General features: G+C 50.3%; 1 protein-coding gene across 8 annotated transcripts in view; it reads right to left on the minus strand.

The window, feature by feature from the left end:
• RRBP1 (ribosome binding protein 1) overlaps positions 1 to 16,053 on the minus strand; it is a 63,189-nt gene that overhangs the window by 29,056 nt on the left and 18,080 nt on the right. For 7 of the 8 annotated variants that reach the window (XM_045078435.1, XM_045078439.1, XM_045078438.1 and 4 more), the window contains exon 2: positions 8,854 to 10,696. In XM_045078435.1, the coding sequence (XP_044934370.1) occupies positions 8,854 to 10,675 (1,822 nt within the window). In that variant the 5' untranslated portion in view covers positions 10,676 to 10,696. The remainder of the gene's footprint in view (positions 1 to 8,853; positions 10,697 to 16,053) is intronic. The other variant, XM_045078436.1, reaches the window with a different exon arrangement.

A 16,053-nucleotide genomic window follows, 5' to 3' on the forward strand; every position in this document is an offset into this window, starting at 1 on the left:
CAATGTCAGCGGTGGGTGCAGGCTGCCCAGGGTGGGCCGGTCCCAGCGGTCACCATCCACAGTATGCTCACGTGGTATACCTGACAGCCAGCAAACTGCTGGGCCTGGAGGGTAAGTTGGAGGTGGAAGCACCAGCTAAGAGGCAGAGGAGACATGGGACGCGTGGGCACCACGAAGCCAATCCACATAAGAGGAACGTGGGGAGGGCGTGCTGCCAAGGAAGCAACTGCAGCCGTGGTGCCAGGAGAGATTTCAAAGCAGGAGATGCTTCAGCCAAGAAGGCGAGGGCTGGCTCAAGGTGGGGGCAGCAGGACAAGCAACGAGGCTTGGAAGGGCCTTGCTCTTCAGAGCAGAGGGAAGGGAGACTAGAGTGGGTCTATGTCTTCCTAGGTCCCAAGGATCTGGATTCTATCTCATAGACAAGGAGCACGGCCAGTAGGGAGAAAGGTCTGTGCCTGTACACATGGCGGGGACAAGGCGGGAGGCAGGGGCAGAGGAGGGAAAATCCCGGGGGCGTGGGGGTGGTGGCTCAAGGACACTGAAGAAGCTGTGCTAGGGGGACAGAGGCCCAGGTGTCAATCTAGGGACTCTGCCAGTGGAACCTGCCCCGGGGGTGAGGTGTAGGGGGCTGAGAGAGAACTCCAGTAGCAGAAACACTCGTTTGCTCAGGGAACATCCAGGCCAGTTCTGCAGGCCTGTCCTATCTCAGACACACAGATGCAGGCCAAATGGCTGCTGCGTCCAGATGTTGCACAAGGGCCACCCCAACAGTGTAGGCCAGTGGCCCCGCATGGCTCTACTGCAGGAAGCCAGACCCCAACCTCAGGACCTCCAGGCCCTGACATCCCCAATCCTGAACCAAACTCGGATTGAAGGCCCCAGGAAGGGCTCCCCTGTGCCTCCTTGAAGCCCACCACTGCACAAGCAACCATCTGACTTAGAGACGGAGACAAACTCCTGACTCCTGCTGGCCCACATACAAAGGGCACCCCCACAACACCACAGAGAAGCCAGCAAGCACACCCTTCTCTAGAGATGTGGGACTGGCCAGCATGTCGGCAGTCTTCCCACTGGCTTCAAACTGTGGGGTGGAGGCTGCGAAGGGTCCTCATATGAGTTTGCGGGAAAGCAGCCCTTACAAGGCCCCGGACGGAAGATCCAATGACTGCACTGGAGGCAAGGGGCAGCGGCTCCTGGGCAGCACGCACACACCCTACGCCCAGCTCAGGCTGCGAAGTCCGCCACTGCCCAGCGGCCACCCTGCCCTCCCAATCCAATCCCCAGAGAAGCAGCCATGCTCCTTGTCTGCCACAGACACTAATATCTGGCATTTTAACTGTATGGAACAAAGTACCAAAAATATTCAGAGCAGCCCAATCTGGGGGCCTTTGAATCCGGCCTTTCACTTTGAAGAAAAAAAGTAATCTTAACAAATCCCAGAGGCTGTGTGTTGAATAATACCTCATGGAATTTAAAAATCCCATAGATTAAATGACTTTTACTCATTATACTTTTTTCCTCCAAATTTCAACAAAATCCAGTTTATACCCAGAGGAAAAAAAGAGAGAGAGAGAAGAGAAACATCACAGTACTTCTTAAAGAAAGACAAGCCCTGTAGGACTTCTGGGCAAGATCCTTCCGCAGGCTTCCTCAGGCATGTAGGTGGTCCAAGGAGAACACGCCTTACTTAAATAATGATCGAGATTTTTAGCAGAAAAGACAAGATTTGTGCACCTGTGGGCTTCCTGACCGCAGCTGCCTCAGGGTGGCCTCGGGAGCGCCAGCACTGCCATGTTTTAAGATGACTGAATGGAGAGTTCTGGAAAAATGTCATCCAGCAACTTCTCTAAGACATGGCAGTGCCATACTGATTCGGCTCCTTCCCGAAGCAATGCTTTTGTTCTTTCAAAAAAGAAAATTTTGGTTTGAAGAACTTACACAGAAAGTGAACAAAGGCTCAAAAGCCCTACAGAGATTTCAGAGCTTCAAACCCTGAAAAACAGTTCATAAGAAAAGAGTATCAGACCCAATCTCAATACACACCTGTCTATACCCCAGCCCTAAGGGGCTGAAGAGAGGCTGCCGAGGAGGGCTGGGCCTGGCCTGAGAGGGGCCTCAAATGGAGGCATGAAGGCTTGAGGCTGTCCCTGCCACCATCTGCTGTCCATGTGACTTCTGGGAAGTCTCAAAAAAGAGAGCTGAACTTCGGTTTCGGCTTTTGGAAAAGCACGTAAACCTACAAATCCACATTACAAACCTATAAGGGGATAAATGCATGGAAAGGAGCTTCATAAACCACATGCCTAACCAAGTATCTGGTTGAGAACAATAGTGTCACGTTCCTGGTGGTGACCCAGCAAACACACAGTGCAAGGAGGTCATTGTGGGAGGTGCTGGGGGGGTGGGATTGTGGGAAGAAAGGGGTGTCACACCTATCAAGTCACATGGTTTAAGATTAGGGCCTCTGCTAAGCTACAGACCCCTTCAGCAAAGTTTCCCTAGTGTGTCTGAAAATTCTTCCCTATCTGCCCTGACCTCTGGTGACCCCTGCTTCATTAGATTAAAGAACATGCTCCTATTTGTGCATTTTTGCCTGCTCTGGGAAGAGAGGCCAGGGGTGGGGGAGGGATTGCGCCATATGGAGCTGAGCCTCCCCCACCTCCCCCAAGATCCTGCCAGTTTAACAGATGTGGGAGCCACTAACTCCATCTCAGCTCAGTTCATGACAATGCACTGGGCACCCAGGGGCTGGGATGTGCCTGAGGAGAACTGGTCACTTTCCTCCCTTGACCTGGACGACCCCTGAAGGAGCAGCATTCCTTTCTGATGCTTGGAAGATGCTCAAGGGACCTATGATTAGGGCTGGGCTGCCTCACGGTGCCTGAAAGGTGAGGAGTTCCACTTGGTACAGTGAGTGCCTGTTTATTTGCCTCACAGACAAATAATGGAGTTTGTTTTTTTTAATTTTCCATCTAAAAAATAACGTAGGTCACGAAAAAAATGGAAAATGCAGAAAGCAAAGGAAAGGTAACTAAAATTTACCCACGGTCCTGTCACTCACATGAACTTGTGTGTGTGTATGTGTAACAGGGTCACTGTGGGGTGTCTGAAAGCGGGTTCTACCTTCTGCAGGTGGGCCGGGATCCCCTGGGCTCTGACTCGATGAGCTTCTGACCCCAGGGCACACAGGCCGCAGACAAGGGAGGGGGTCCCTGCTGAAGCCAGTGCCGGAGGGGAGGGCCCCACTCAGCAGTAGCAGTGTGCATGCCGAACTCCAGCAGAAGCCGGACAGTGTGGAGTGTGTGCAGATGAGCACCCCACATTCCCCAAGACTGTCTTTGCTTTATCGGGGGGCCAGGCCTGCAGTGTGCAAACCTGGACTCCCTTCCAGGCGCTGGGATGAAACAGCTCACCTAAAAAGCGTCCGCTCACCAGCCTGTTAGCACCCGTGCAGCCCAGGGCAGGCAGGCTGGCAGAAGTACTGTAAAGACGGAGCCCGAGGGCAAAAACAGATTTTCAAGAAACCACCACCAGGTACACAATGCACTTCCTGTAAGAGGTCCACAGCTTTTCCTAATAAACACCGAACAGGAGAATGAGCCAGCCGAGGCCTGCAAGCAGGCTGCACACACTCGGAGCTTTAGTTGCGGGGAAATAGCTACTTCTCTGCGGTTCCCTGAGCTCCCTCTTCTGCCAATGATAAGAAAGGAATCTGTGCCTTCTCTTTATTGCACCCCTGGGTTTCTCATGCTCCCCTGAAGTGATCGCTATTCCTACAGCACCATGGGACAGGTCAAGTCGGGTGCAAGGCTCTGGGAAACACTCATGTGGGCCTGTCACCACTCTGCGAGAACAGGAAATCGTGAAATGTCTTTGGGGAGTGATGTAGCACTGTCCTCCTAAATTAAAAATGCACCTGCCTTTCCACTTGGCCATGCCGTATCTAAAGAGCTGCTCACACTTTAACACACATACGTCACCATGGCATTCATGGTGCTGACTCTTGGGGTGCCTGGGTGGCTTGGTCAGGTGAGCACCCGACTCCTGGTTTCAGCTCAGGTCACGATCTCAGGGTCATGAGATCGAGCCCTGCCTCTTGGACTGCTGAGTGTAGTCTGCTGGAGATCCTCTCCCTCTACCCCTCTCCCCACTCACTCTCTCTGAAATTGTAAAAAAAAAAAAAAAGAAATCCACCTTCCAAAAAAACCACACACTAGTAAATATCATTTAAATAAACAAATGAGGGACGCCTGGGTGGCTCAGTTGGTTAAGCAGCTGCCTTCAGCTCAGGTCATGATCCCAGCGTCCTGGGATCGAGTCCCACATCGGGCTCCTTGCTCAGCAGGGAGCCTGCTTCTCCCTCTGCCTCTGCCTGCCATTCTGTCTGCCTGTGCTCGCTCTCTCCCCCCCCCCTCTGATAAATAAAATCTTTAAATAAATAAATAAATAAATAAATAAACAAACGAGACATTGCTGCTTTGAAGCAGGATGGAGCTGGAGGGAGCAGCCCCATAGGTACAGTAGGAAACGATGTCACCAGTACCCTGGTAAGCAAAGCAAGCCCCCCAAGCTGTGTGCCCCGCAGGCCCCATCTGGGTGTGCTGCGGTATTGAGCAGAACGTCTCCCGGGCTCCCCCGGGAAAGGGTGAGGAGAGGCATGGAGTGGAAAGACTCGGTCTTTCACCTTCCACACTTCTGTATTGCTCGTATTTTGTTTGCTGGAAGGACGTTATTTATACAATAATACATTTTTAAAGCATGGATTAGAAGGCAGGTGTTCACTGTCAAAAATGGCCATGACAAGCAGTAAAAGCTGCCACGTGGCCCTGATTTGTTCTTGTAGGAAAAACAGATCGGAAGTGCTGGAAGAGCTCCAAGCTGGGCCTGTAGAAGCACGTCCCGAGTCCGCCTCCACACCTGCCCTGTCTCTCTCTGGGGTGCCTGTCGGCAAGGACCCTGCTGGGCCCACCTGGTGACAACTGCGGACACACCCTCGTCTGTGGTGCCCCCAGCTCCGGGGCACGTTTTGCAGGTTTTGCTGATCTGCCACGTGCCATGGGCTGGCCGCAGCTTCCATGACCTCACTTGTCACATCGCACTGGGATAAGGAGGACAATGGGGCCATGCCCCACGCCACTCGGGATATAGGCAGACAGAACATGGCACGAGATGAGCTGCGTGGTGCTAACAAAGGGCTGCAGAGACGTGCTCATTTTCACAGGCCTCTCCTCTCCTGGTTGCTCTGGCTGAGAACAGCAGTGTCCAAAAGAACTGACTGTGCAGGTGGCCATGCCCTTCCCTGCACATCCCTTCCCTGCACAATCCAGGGAAGGCAGCCACGGGTGACAGGTGACTACAGACCAGTGAGGGGAGGGAGCATCATGTCAACAGGGGGGAAGAAATGTTCTGGTCTCGGGCAGCATGTTTAAGATTTGCAAGAGTCTGCTTAGACTGGACCCCTCTAAAAATGTAAGGGCTCGATGAATTAAACTTAATTTAAAAAGAAAGCAAACCCTGGAAAACATCAAGACAGCCAAAACTAACATGGATCGGCCTGGATGATGGGAGATGGGACTTCTCTCCGATGTTGCAATGAGAAGACTGCAAAGGCCAAGAGGGGGCACTTCGCCGCAAAAGCAGTGGCATAGATGGTCAGAGACACACAGAAGGAAGCGCCAGCCACAGACAGTATCATGTACAGTGGAGATAGGATACCTGAGAGGTGAATTTCTTCATTCTTCAGAGGGAGCATGAGAGTCTAGGGACATGGGGTAGAAACTAACACTTCGTTTTTCATTTTCCCAAGTGTGCACGGTGGGATCTCAGCCTTGTGTTCCTGTGGTTGGGTGGAGAGCCATCTTCGAGTCCAACCCCAACCCCCACCCCCTGGGGCAGATGCAGACCACTCTGTGCGCCAATACCAACTATTCCTAAGACAGTCTGTGTTCAGAAATTCTGGAAACTTCCCCCAGTGCAGTGCTTCCTCAGCTTTGCCATGCGGATGAATCACCTGCAGAATTTGTCCAGAGGGAGTCTGACTCGGTAGTTCTGGGTGGAGCCTGAGACTCTGCATTTTTCTAACCAGCTCCCAAGAGACGCTAATGCCATTGGTCTCAGGACCAGAGCTTGCTAGATGGGGGTGTAGGGGAGGGGAACAGTAAGGACCTCTTGAGTCCCTGCCAGGGCAAGATGGTGTGTCTCTGCTGGCTTCCAGCGGCTTCACTCCTCTTATCTGTAAGTGATCGTGGGCCCAAGGGTAGAATGAGTGAGGTGTGTGTTTTGTCCTTAGTTTGGGGGTCTGGTGTTCCCAAATACAGACATGCAGTTCAGGACTTGCTCTGAGGAAGCACTCTGAAGTCAGAGGTCAGTGATGAGCCATCCAGACCCTTCTCCACTCTGGGAGCCTTGAGGCATTTGCAGTGATATTCCTGCCTCTCTGGCAAATCTGGTTTCTTTCTGTGTTTCTAATTAGCCAGAAGCTGTGGAGACTGAGGGTCTGAAGAACAAGTCCATGGACAGCATGGATTTTCCCAGTTGCCTACAGAGTGGGGCTCAGCCTTCTGCTGCAATGACCTCTCATACATGGAGTTTCGTGCTCCAGAATTAATCGGACTCATATTTAGCATTTGTGGCTCTGGTCTTGCAGCCATGACCGTGTTGTCTAGTGGAAAGCAGACCACGTTCTTTTCATGCAGTCATACTACACATCCCATGGTCCTCCATTGGCTCAGGGGGCAGCAGTCAGCCCTGGCCACCTGCCTTTGACCTTCTAGTCTGTGGGCTGCGGGTGAGCTTCTGGGTGTCTGTTCATGGCCTGTCCACCCCCAGTTTCTCCAGGGTCCTGTGCACTCAAGGGTACAACTTGGGCTGGGCTGGCCCTGGGCATCCAGAAACTGGGGAGCCTAGGCTACTGGGGGGATGCTGCCTGCTGAGGAGGAGCAGAAGCTTAGGGAAAGGAAGGAGTTCCTTCTCTGAATAGAGGAGACCCTGGCTCAGGCCAGGGAGGGCTCCAGGGCCATGAAGTTTGAACTGTGGGCACCAGAGAGCTAGTCGAGGGTTGCATTCAAATCAATCAAAAGTCCATCAAATGCCAGGCTCAGGTGCACTGGCCACATTCCATAGTATTTCATCTTTCTTATCCCAGCCATGGTATTTCTTTTCTCTGTCCGAATTGCTTTGTACACCAGCAAGCTGCCATGTGGGCTCACACAGGTCAGAAAGTTAGGTCCTCCTCCAAACAAGGCTCTCTATTACCTGGAAATTAGTACCATTTGCCCTCCTTCCTAACATAAGCACCTATTCCATGCCTTACTTCATGTCTAAAGCCGAACACAGTAACAATATAGCAAGCTCTATTCTGAGCATACCTCATGCTTTACAGAACACAGGCCAGTTCTTGGTTCCCTCCCTGTCTTCATGCCTCAAGTACCCTGTTCCTGGGTCAAGTGGAACACCACTTTAAAGACAAGACAGTGTGCCTTTCCTCCAGCGTGCAGAGGCAGACTGATGCTAAATATCTGGATTTTCAAACGGCTTTGGAAGGCTGATCCGACCCGTGTGGCCAGGTGGGCTGATCCTTGACCTTCAGCAGGAGCCTGGAGCTGCTCACACAGCACAGGGTCCCCTCACAAGGTATACCCCCCCAAAGCTGGGGGAGGAGGAAACCTGGAAAAAGTGAATGTAGCTTCACAAAGGGGTAAGAAAGGGAAACCCAGCTAAAAACACAAGGCCTTGCGCTACCAAGCACAGGCCCACACATTTCAGATCTCCTAAGATGCCTCATTAAGACAAATGCAATTAATTTTCCAAAACAACTAATGACTAGTCAGTCTTTTTTTTTTTTTTTTTAAGTGGGCTCCATGCCCAACATGGGGCTCAAACTCATGACCCTGAGATCAAGAGTCGCATGCTCTACCAGCTGAGCCAGCCAGGCACCCCTATTCAAAGACCTTTAAAAAAAAGGGGGAGGAGAAAGAAAGAAAGAATAGAAAATGCAAGACTACCGTATCAAATGAATGATGAACATGAAACCGGAACTCACTGGCCCAATTTCTCTAGTAATATGCACTCAAAACATAACAGAAAATTACTGTTCTGTATTATCTTGTATTATCTGAGAAGTACATAAAATGACCCACTAAGTAACTGGGATAGGGAAGAGGAAAAACTGGGGGTGGGGTGGGGTTGGATGCCACCGCTCCTTTAAAACACCCTGCCATTATTCATTTAACAAACACACAGACATGAGTACCACGTGAGGTTAGCGACAGAACGGGCTGGTAGAACACAGGCCTCGAAGATCTGCCCAGACACAGAAGTGTTCCAGACTGCATGGCAGATGGAATTACTATTCCCAATTCCTTTCTTTTCCTCACACCTTTTCCAACGCCATGTAGCAGTCTGGCCCACTGGAGAAAGTGGGCTTCCTGTCCCTTGCTGCTGGCTTGGTCACATGACTTGCTCGGGCCAACAGGATGCTGGCTTGAAATGTATCCTTTCACAGCTCTGCCATCACCATGAGAAGGGCTTCTGCCCTCCAGAATCCCTGAGGCCTCAGGCTAGAGCCCAGAAGGAACCCATGTGCAACAGACTGAGGTTCAACCTGCAGCAAGGAGCCAAAACATGAGCCACTCAGCAGAGACAACCCAGATCAGTCAACCTTCAGCCAGTTCAACAGAAGCATGAACATGAATAAATGACTGCTGGTGTAAGCTACCAAATTCTGGAATGTTTGTTATGCAGCTCTGCTATGGCAACAGCTAACTGATACATAAGGCTCCCCCAGAATGAATCCATAGGCTACTGAAGGATAGCTTCCCCCACCAAGTTCACAGAGATATCAGAACTACTTACCAGGCTCACCTTTCTTCTTTGAACCAGACTTCTTCTTCGCAGGAGCTTCTTGCTTTGGTGCATCTTGGCTCTGGACCATATCTGCATTTTTGCCTTGGATAGGAGCTGACTCTGCCTTTTTACCCTGATTGACAGACGCATCCACCTTTTTGCCCTGGTTGGGGGACCCTTCTGACTTTTTGCCCTGGTTTGAGGTTCCCTCTGCCTTTTTGCCTTGATTGGGGGCCCCCTCTGCTTTTTTCCCCTGGCTCACAACACCCTCTGCCTTTGTGCCCTGATTAGCAACGGAATCTGCCTTTTTGCCCTGATTCTGGGCCCCCTCGGCTTTTTTGCCCTGATTCTGGGCCCCCTCAGCTTTTTTGCCCTGATTCTGGCCCCCCTCAGCCTTTTTGCCTTGATTCTGGGCCCCCTCTGTCTTTTTGCCCTGGTTGGGGGTCCCTTCTGTCTTTTTGCCCTGGTTTGGGGTTCCTTCCTTTTTGCCCTGGTTGGGGCCCCCCTCTGCCTTTTTACCCTGGTTGGGGGTCCCCTCTGCCTTTTTGCCCTGGTTTGGGGTTCCCTCCTTTTTGCCCTGGTTAGGGGCCCCCTCGGCCTTTTTGCCCTGGTTCTGGGCCACTTCTGCCTTTTTGCCCTGGTTCTGGGTCCCCTCAGCCTTTTTGCCCTGGTTCTGGGACCCCTCTGCCTTTTTGCCCTGGTTCTGGGACCCCTCTGCCTTTTTGCCTTGGTTGGGGGTTCCCTCTACCTTTTTGCTCTGGTTCTGAACCACTTCCACCTTTTTGCCCTGATTGGGGCTCCCCTCTGCCTTTTTGCCCTGGTTGGAGGCCCCCTCTGACTTTTTGCCCTGATTCTGTGCCCCTTCTGTCTTTTTGCCTTGATTCTGGGCCCCCTCAACTTTTTTGCCCTGGTTGGGAGCTCCCTCTGCCTTTTTGCCCTGGTTGGGGGCCCTATCTGTCTTTTTGCCTTGGTTGGGGGCCGCTTCTGCCTTTTTGCCCTGGTTTGGAGTTCCTTCTGCCTTTTTGCCTTGATTCTGGGCCCCCTCTGCTTTTTTGCCCTGGTTTGGGGCCACTTCTACCTTTTTGCCCTGATTCTGGGCTCCCTCTGCCTTTTTGCCCTGATTCTGGGCTCCCTCTGCCTTTTTGCCCTGGTTGGGAGCCCCCTCTGCCTTTTTGCCCTGGTTGGGGGTTCCTTCTGCCTTTTTGCTCTGGTTCTGGGCTCCCTCTGCCTTTTTACCCTGTGCAGTGCCAGTGGCGGGGATACTGGCCTTGGCACCCACTGGGGGCACAACCACCATAGGCACCTCCTTGGGAGCAGTTTCTAAGATGGCAGCCTTGGAGGCAAGAACTTGGATGGAATTCACTACAGAACTGACTGCTGGTTCCACCTTTGCCACTTTTTTCTCCTTTTTCTTTTTGTCCTTAGGGGAGGAGGCGAGCTTCTCTTGGGGCATGGCTGGTACCGTGGCTATGGGGGCAATGACCATGGGGGACTGGACTGGGGTTGGAGCCACGGCCACTGCAGGTGCCCGCATTGGGTCTTTGAGAAGGATGGTCATGTTGGGGACTGGCTCATGGTCAGGTATCTTCCCATTAGGTTTATCTTCCTTTTTCTTGGTCTTTCCTTTCTTCTCCACTGTTTTCTCCTTCTTCTTCTTCTCCACTTTCTGGTGGTGAGTTTTCGCCATCTCCTTGCGCTGGTTGGCCAGGGCTTCTTCATAGGACGTCTCCTTCATGGAGAAGGTTGACACGAGGAAGATGCCAATGGCAGAAACAACCATGAATCCACCGAAGACCACAACCCCCAAGGTCTGAGTGTCGTAAATATCCATCCTGGCTTGCTTTCCTTTCACCTGCCAAGTACATACATGTAGATTACTTTTTGCAGAAACTGTAGCATTTATTAGTTTCCATCCTCATCCCTACCCCCAAACTTAACCTTTCACTAATTCTTCAGACTGGTAAGTTCAAAGAAGAAACAAATTCCTGCAATCTCTGATGTCATACATTCCTTCCTGCCCCTCTTTAGAAGTGAGGCACCTTTAAAAAAAAAAAAAAAAGATTTATTTATTTGAGAGAGAGCAAGTGAGCATGCACTCACAGGCTGGGGAGGGTACAAAGAAACTTAAGCAGACTCCATGCAGAGCCTGACGTGGGGCTCAATCCCAAGATCCTGAAGCCCCACGGGGACTCGATCTCATGACCCTGAATCACAACCTGAGCCAAAACCAAGATTCAAATGCTTAACTGACTGTGCCACCCAGGCACCCCCAGATATAAGTTTTTATGCAAGATATGAGCAGCCCCCATTAGTGCTAGGATAGGAAGCAATAGAGCATCAGCAGCGTACAGGTCTAGACATGTAATACCCTGGAGACTCAGAAGTCCCAATCACAATTCGATAGATTCTCTACTGCAGGGGTCAAAGATGCACATAAACACATGCATGGACAGGGGTGAGCAATGGGGAGTGGTGAGGACTGTGGCAAGAATGTCCCAGCAAATTAGGGGGAAAGCGTCACCCAGCTATAGCTGATTGTTGTAGAAATGTGAGCGCCATGTTGAGATATCGCTTACTTTTTCAAATTAGTCTAGAAATCTTTTTTTTTTCCTAAAGTGAAATCAATGGATTAAAAATAAAAATGCCATGTAAACTAAACCAAGTCCTTCTACAGGCTTTCAACTGCATGCGCTCTGCCCCTGGCACACCATCTCTACTCTGTTGTCTCCCTTCCCCAGTGCTGTGATAAACGCGATGACCAAGGGTCAGAGACAATCCTTCAGAATCCTGGAAAGCGATCAAAAATTTGTTGAGAAAAAAATGGCCCTCAGGATAGTTCCTAAAGAGTTGCAAAACTTGTGGGGTGCCCGTGTGGAGTTGATTGAGGGTCGGACTCTTTATTTCAGATCAGGTCATGATCTCAGGGCTGTGAAATCAAGCCCTGAGTCAGGCAGGCTTAGTCCTGGGCATGGAGCCTGCTTAAGATTCCCGCTCCCTCTCCCTTCCCCCACTTCTCTCTCTCTCTCTCTCACACACACACACACACAGGAGTGACAATATTTGCAATCTGCACATTAGGAAACAGGAAGTCAGGGAAAGTACACCAAATAAGAGACCCCAGGTGTGGAATTTCATGGCTGCAGGCTGCAAAGAGGAAGGGAAACCATTGTCATCAGACCTAATCCTCACCCCAGGGAGGGAGCCCTTTGCCTGATGACATTTTCCAAACCAAGAGCACAAGCCACCTCTTTTCACTGCCTGTGGACCAGTCCACAGCTTCCTGGCTGCCTGCCCAGGCTGGGTCCGACTTCAGTGAGGAGCCCCAAGAGGCTTACTTATTTGGATCCATCCATCTTTTATCAACTAATTTTGATGCTACTATCATAGTCCCAGTCCCCTGAACAGATCCTAGGCCCCCGTAAAGAGGAGCAGTGGTGGAATTAGTGAACAGAAGACAAGTGTAAGAAGGCAGACAAGCTAAGGTGGAAAGAGGGAGGAGGGCGCAGAAGGAGAGAGGTCAACAGGCTCCCTTCCTGGCATGACCCCCACCCCCTGCAAATCTCTAGACCTTGGGGCAGGCCAGGTCCAGGCTTGTCAGTTGAGATTCCTCATCTGTTGGGGACGGCAAGAGAGTGGGAAATCTCTCCAAAAAAAAAAAAAATCACAAAATCCAAATTCTCACAGTAGGGCATTTTAAAGAAAGGACTGAGAAGAGATTGTTTTATGTGTCTCAACATTAAGTTCAAAGAAGAATCATTCTCATCACAGAACACACACAAAATTTCACTTTCTAAATAAGTCCCTTGCTAGAACAGGGTTTAAGGGACTCGTGACAAAAACTCCATGGTCCGTGCTCCCCCAGCCGTAACCCCCATCAGCTGTGGCTAAAACATTTATTTCCCCCTGACTATCACCCTGGGTCTGCAGGACCAGGGAACCTCTTTATCACAGCCATAACCTTCACAAGTGAAGTGTGACGTGGATTCATGGAGCCTTCGAACCCTGGGCAAGTGGATTCTGACCTCTGGCTGTGGGTTCTGACAGTGGGAGCCACAGCCAGGTGCCCTCAGGAGAGGGTGTCCCAAATTAGCCTTTCTAGGAACACACTCACAAACGAGGTATGGGAAAGGAAACTGTACCCTACTCGGTCCTGGAGGGAATCCAGTGGATGGAAGGGCAGGGACAAGAAGGTGTGGAACGTTCTACAGTCTCGGTGGACATCCATCCACTAGAACTCTGGGTCCTCACAAGGACCTCTCCAAACTTTGCCAACACAGACAAGTTCAGGTACAAACACCACATTATAATTACTGTAGGAGTCTATTCTGATGACAAAAGTCCTCTGACACACTCCCCTTCTTCTGAAGCAGTGCGATGCCAGGGGTCTGAGTCACGCCATGAGCCCCAAGCAGCTTCTCAGCAACTACCCTCCAAGAGCTGTCTCCCGGGGAGCTGCAGGAGGGTCACGGTGCTGACGCGGTCACCAGGCTCTTACAAAGCAGGGTCTGTTTCCTGCTGAGCATTGTAGGATTGGGGCAACCTTGTGGTGGAGGCAGAAGAGCCAGGGCTGAAAAAAATCGCCTTGAATCTTACTCAAGTTAGGCCAATATGGGATACAAAAATATATCCTCTGTTAGGAGCACAGACTCCACAAAGCTAAGCTGGGGAGAATATTTCTTCCTCTGCTGCACACACAAATGTATGTTTGATGGCAGCCCGATATGTCTTCCAAGTTTGGCAGAACGGGCTGCTCGAAAAAGAAACCCTATTCCCCACCACTAATTTCTGAGTTAGAATTTCGTTAAAAGAAATCTTTCACAGGAAAAATGAAAAGCCCTAGTCTTGATAAGTAGTACCCCGAAACATTTACAGTGAAGGCCATATCCCCACAGACAGCAAGGAGTGCCAAGGGAGAGGCAGCCATCTTGTTGCTCGGCAGTTGGCTTGGGTGGGGCAGGAACATCACGGAGAGATCCCAGACTCACAGGGGTGAGAACACCAGGGTTGCCTCCTAAGTGTGCTCTTGACACCAGCATTCTGGGGGCTTTGCTTCTGAAATTCATGCTGTCACAAAAGGCTCCCCAGCAGGAATGTCTCTCTGGGTTTCCCACAGGCCAGGCCCAACTGGGCAAAGAACAGGGCCAGCTATGTGACCATCCACATCTTGTATGGGCTGACCACAGAGAACCTATGTTCGATGGCTTTGGGAGAGGTCTATAAACTAGGTGCTTGTACTTACTATTGCTAGTACACTTAAGAGTGTAGAGCAGAAACGTCAAGGTTCCAGGAGGGAAGGAAGCAAGAGGCCACCAAAGGCTTGGGGACCACTCCCAGGCTCAGCTGGTGGAAACTCACTGACCTACCTTGAGGGTCCTGAGAGAATGGATTTTCTTCCATTCCTAGGGCAATTGGGATTTGAGTAGGTTTTGTGAAGAGACCCTTTAAAGCACCCCCAGGGCCGGGTCTCATCACTGAGCAGCTCCTCTGCTGTGGGCCAGGGGAAGGGAGACTAGTGAGGCAGGGGTGTGCTGGGCGGGTGTCCAAGAGAGCAAGTCTCTAGATTCACTTTCTGGGCACAAGGTGACCAGCTAGGAAGATACAAAACTAAAACAAAGTGACAATAAATCAGAGACCCTAGCAGATACGGCCACATCAGGACTACCATCTCCTAAGGTTTTTTTGCAGAGGAGAGAATAAGAAGTGGGGAAGGGACGGGGTGGGGGGTAGAGAATCTTAAGCACCCATACCCAGAGTCAGACATGGGGCTCCATCTCACGACCCTGAGATCATGACTTGAGCCAGAATCAAGAGTCAGATGCTTAACTGACTGAGCCACGCAGGCGCCACCCCCTCTATGTCTGATGGTTTTCAAATATTGTGAAAAATACTGTGACCATTCGTTTTCTACCACCCCAGCTCTCGTGTCACAGGGCTCTGAAGTGGTGTTGATTGGGGTTGGAGGGGGGCTAACTGGGCTCACCTCTGAGTCTCCACTTCTATCAGACGCCATGCTGACCATAGGTTTTTTGGTAGAAACATTTCATCAGGTTAAGCTATCTTGAATTCCTAGTTCCCTTTTCTTTTCTTCTTCTTCTTTAACAATTGGGTACTGAATGTTAGCAAATGCTTTTTCTTTACCACTTGACATTTTCTCTAATCTGAAATGGGTTGAATCACAATAATATATGTTCTAATGTTAACTCACAGATGGTTCGTATGGTATAAACGCTTCTTGATGTTGGGCCTTTTTTTTTTTTTTTAATGTATCACTAGATTTGTTCACTTTTTTTTTTTTGTGAGATTTGCATGTGTGCTCATAAGTGAGAGAAATCAGGTGTCATTCTTATGACCCAGTTCTTATGTGATCTTGGTAGCAAGGTCACCCACAGCTCATAAAATGAGCTAAGGATGGTCCCCTTCCCCCTGTTCTTTGTAGGTTTGGTGGAATCTGCCTGTAAAACTGTCAAGATCTGTATTCCCAGCTCTGTTCTTGGTGGTGGGGGAAAGAGGGAAGGAGGTGAATTTTAAGTGCTAATTTAATTTTTCCACTCGGTTTTATTGAGATAGGACACAGGACAGTTCTGTGTAAGGTGTATAGCACAATGCCTTGACATATATAGGGAGAAAGAAATGATCCCCACACTAAGTTCAGTTAATACTCATCACCTCATATAGAGACAAAAACAAGACAGAAAAAAAAAGGAAAAACATTCTTTCCTCCTTGTGAGGAGAGCTTCTACTCTCTTAACGACGTTCAGACACGCCACACACAGCGATGTTAGCTTAGTCATCATGCTGTCTGGTACATCCCTGGCATGGAGTTATGTCGTAAGTGGGTGTCTGTACCTTCTGACCCTCTTGCTGCAATTCCCCCTCCCCCTGCCCATGGTAACCACATGTCATCTCTTTTTCTAGGAAACTGGTTTTGGGTTGTTGTTGTTTTTTGTTCTTTTTTTTCCTTCAGATTTCACATGTATGTGAGATCATATGAATTTGTCTTCCTCTGTCTTGTTTCCCTTCGTATAAGGCCTGCAAGGTCCTCCATGTTGTCACAAATGGCAAGGTTTCCCTTCTTACGGCTGAATAATATTCCATGGTGAGCGGGCACACATGAGTATGTGTGCAAGTGTGTGTGTGGCACAACTTCATCTACTCATCTGTGTATGGACTTAGGTTGTTTCCGGGTCTTGGCTGTTATAAACTGATGAT

This window comes from Mustela putorius, unplaced genomic scaffold, assembly GCF_011764305.1.
Source record: "Mustela putorius furo isolate JIRA1106 unplaced genomic scaffold, ASM1176430v1.1 tig00000253_pilon_pilon_pilon, whole genome shotgun sequence".
Classification (NCBI taxonomy): Eukaryota; Metazoa; Chordata; class Mammalia; order Carnivora; family Mustelidae; genus Mustela; species Mustela putorius.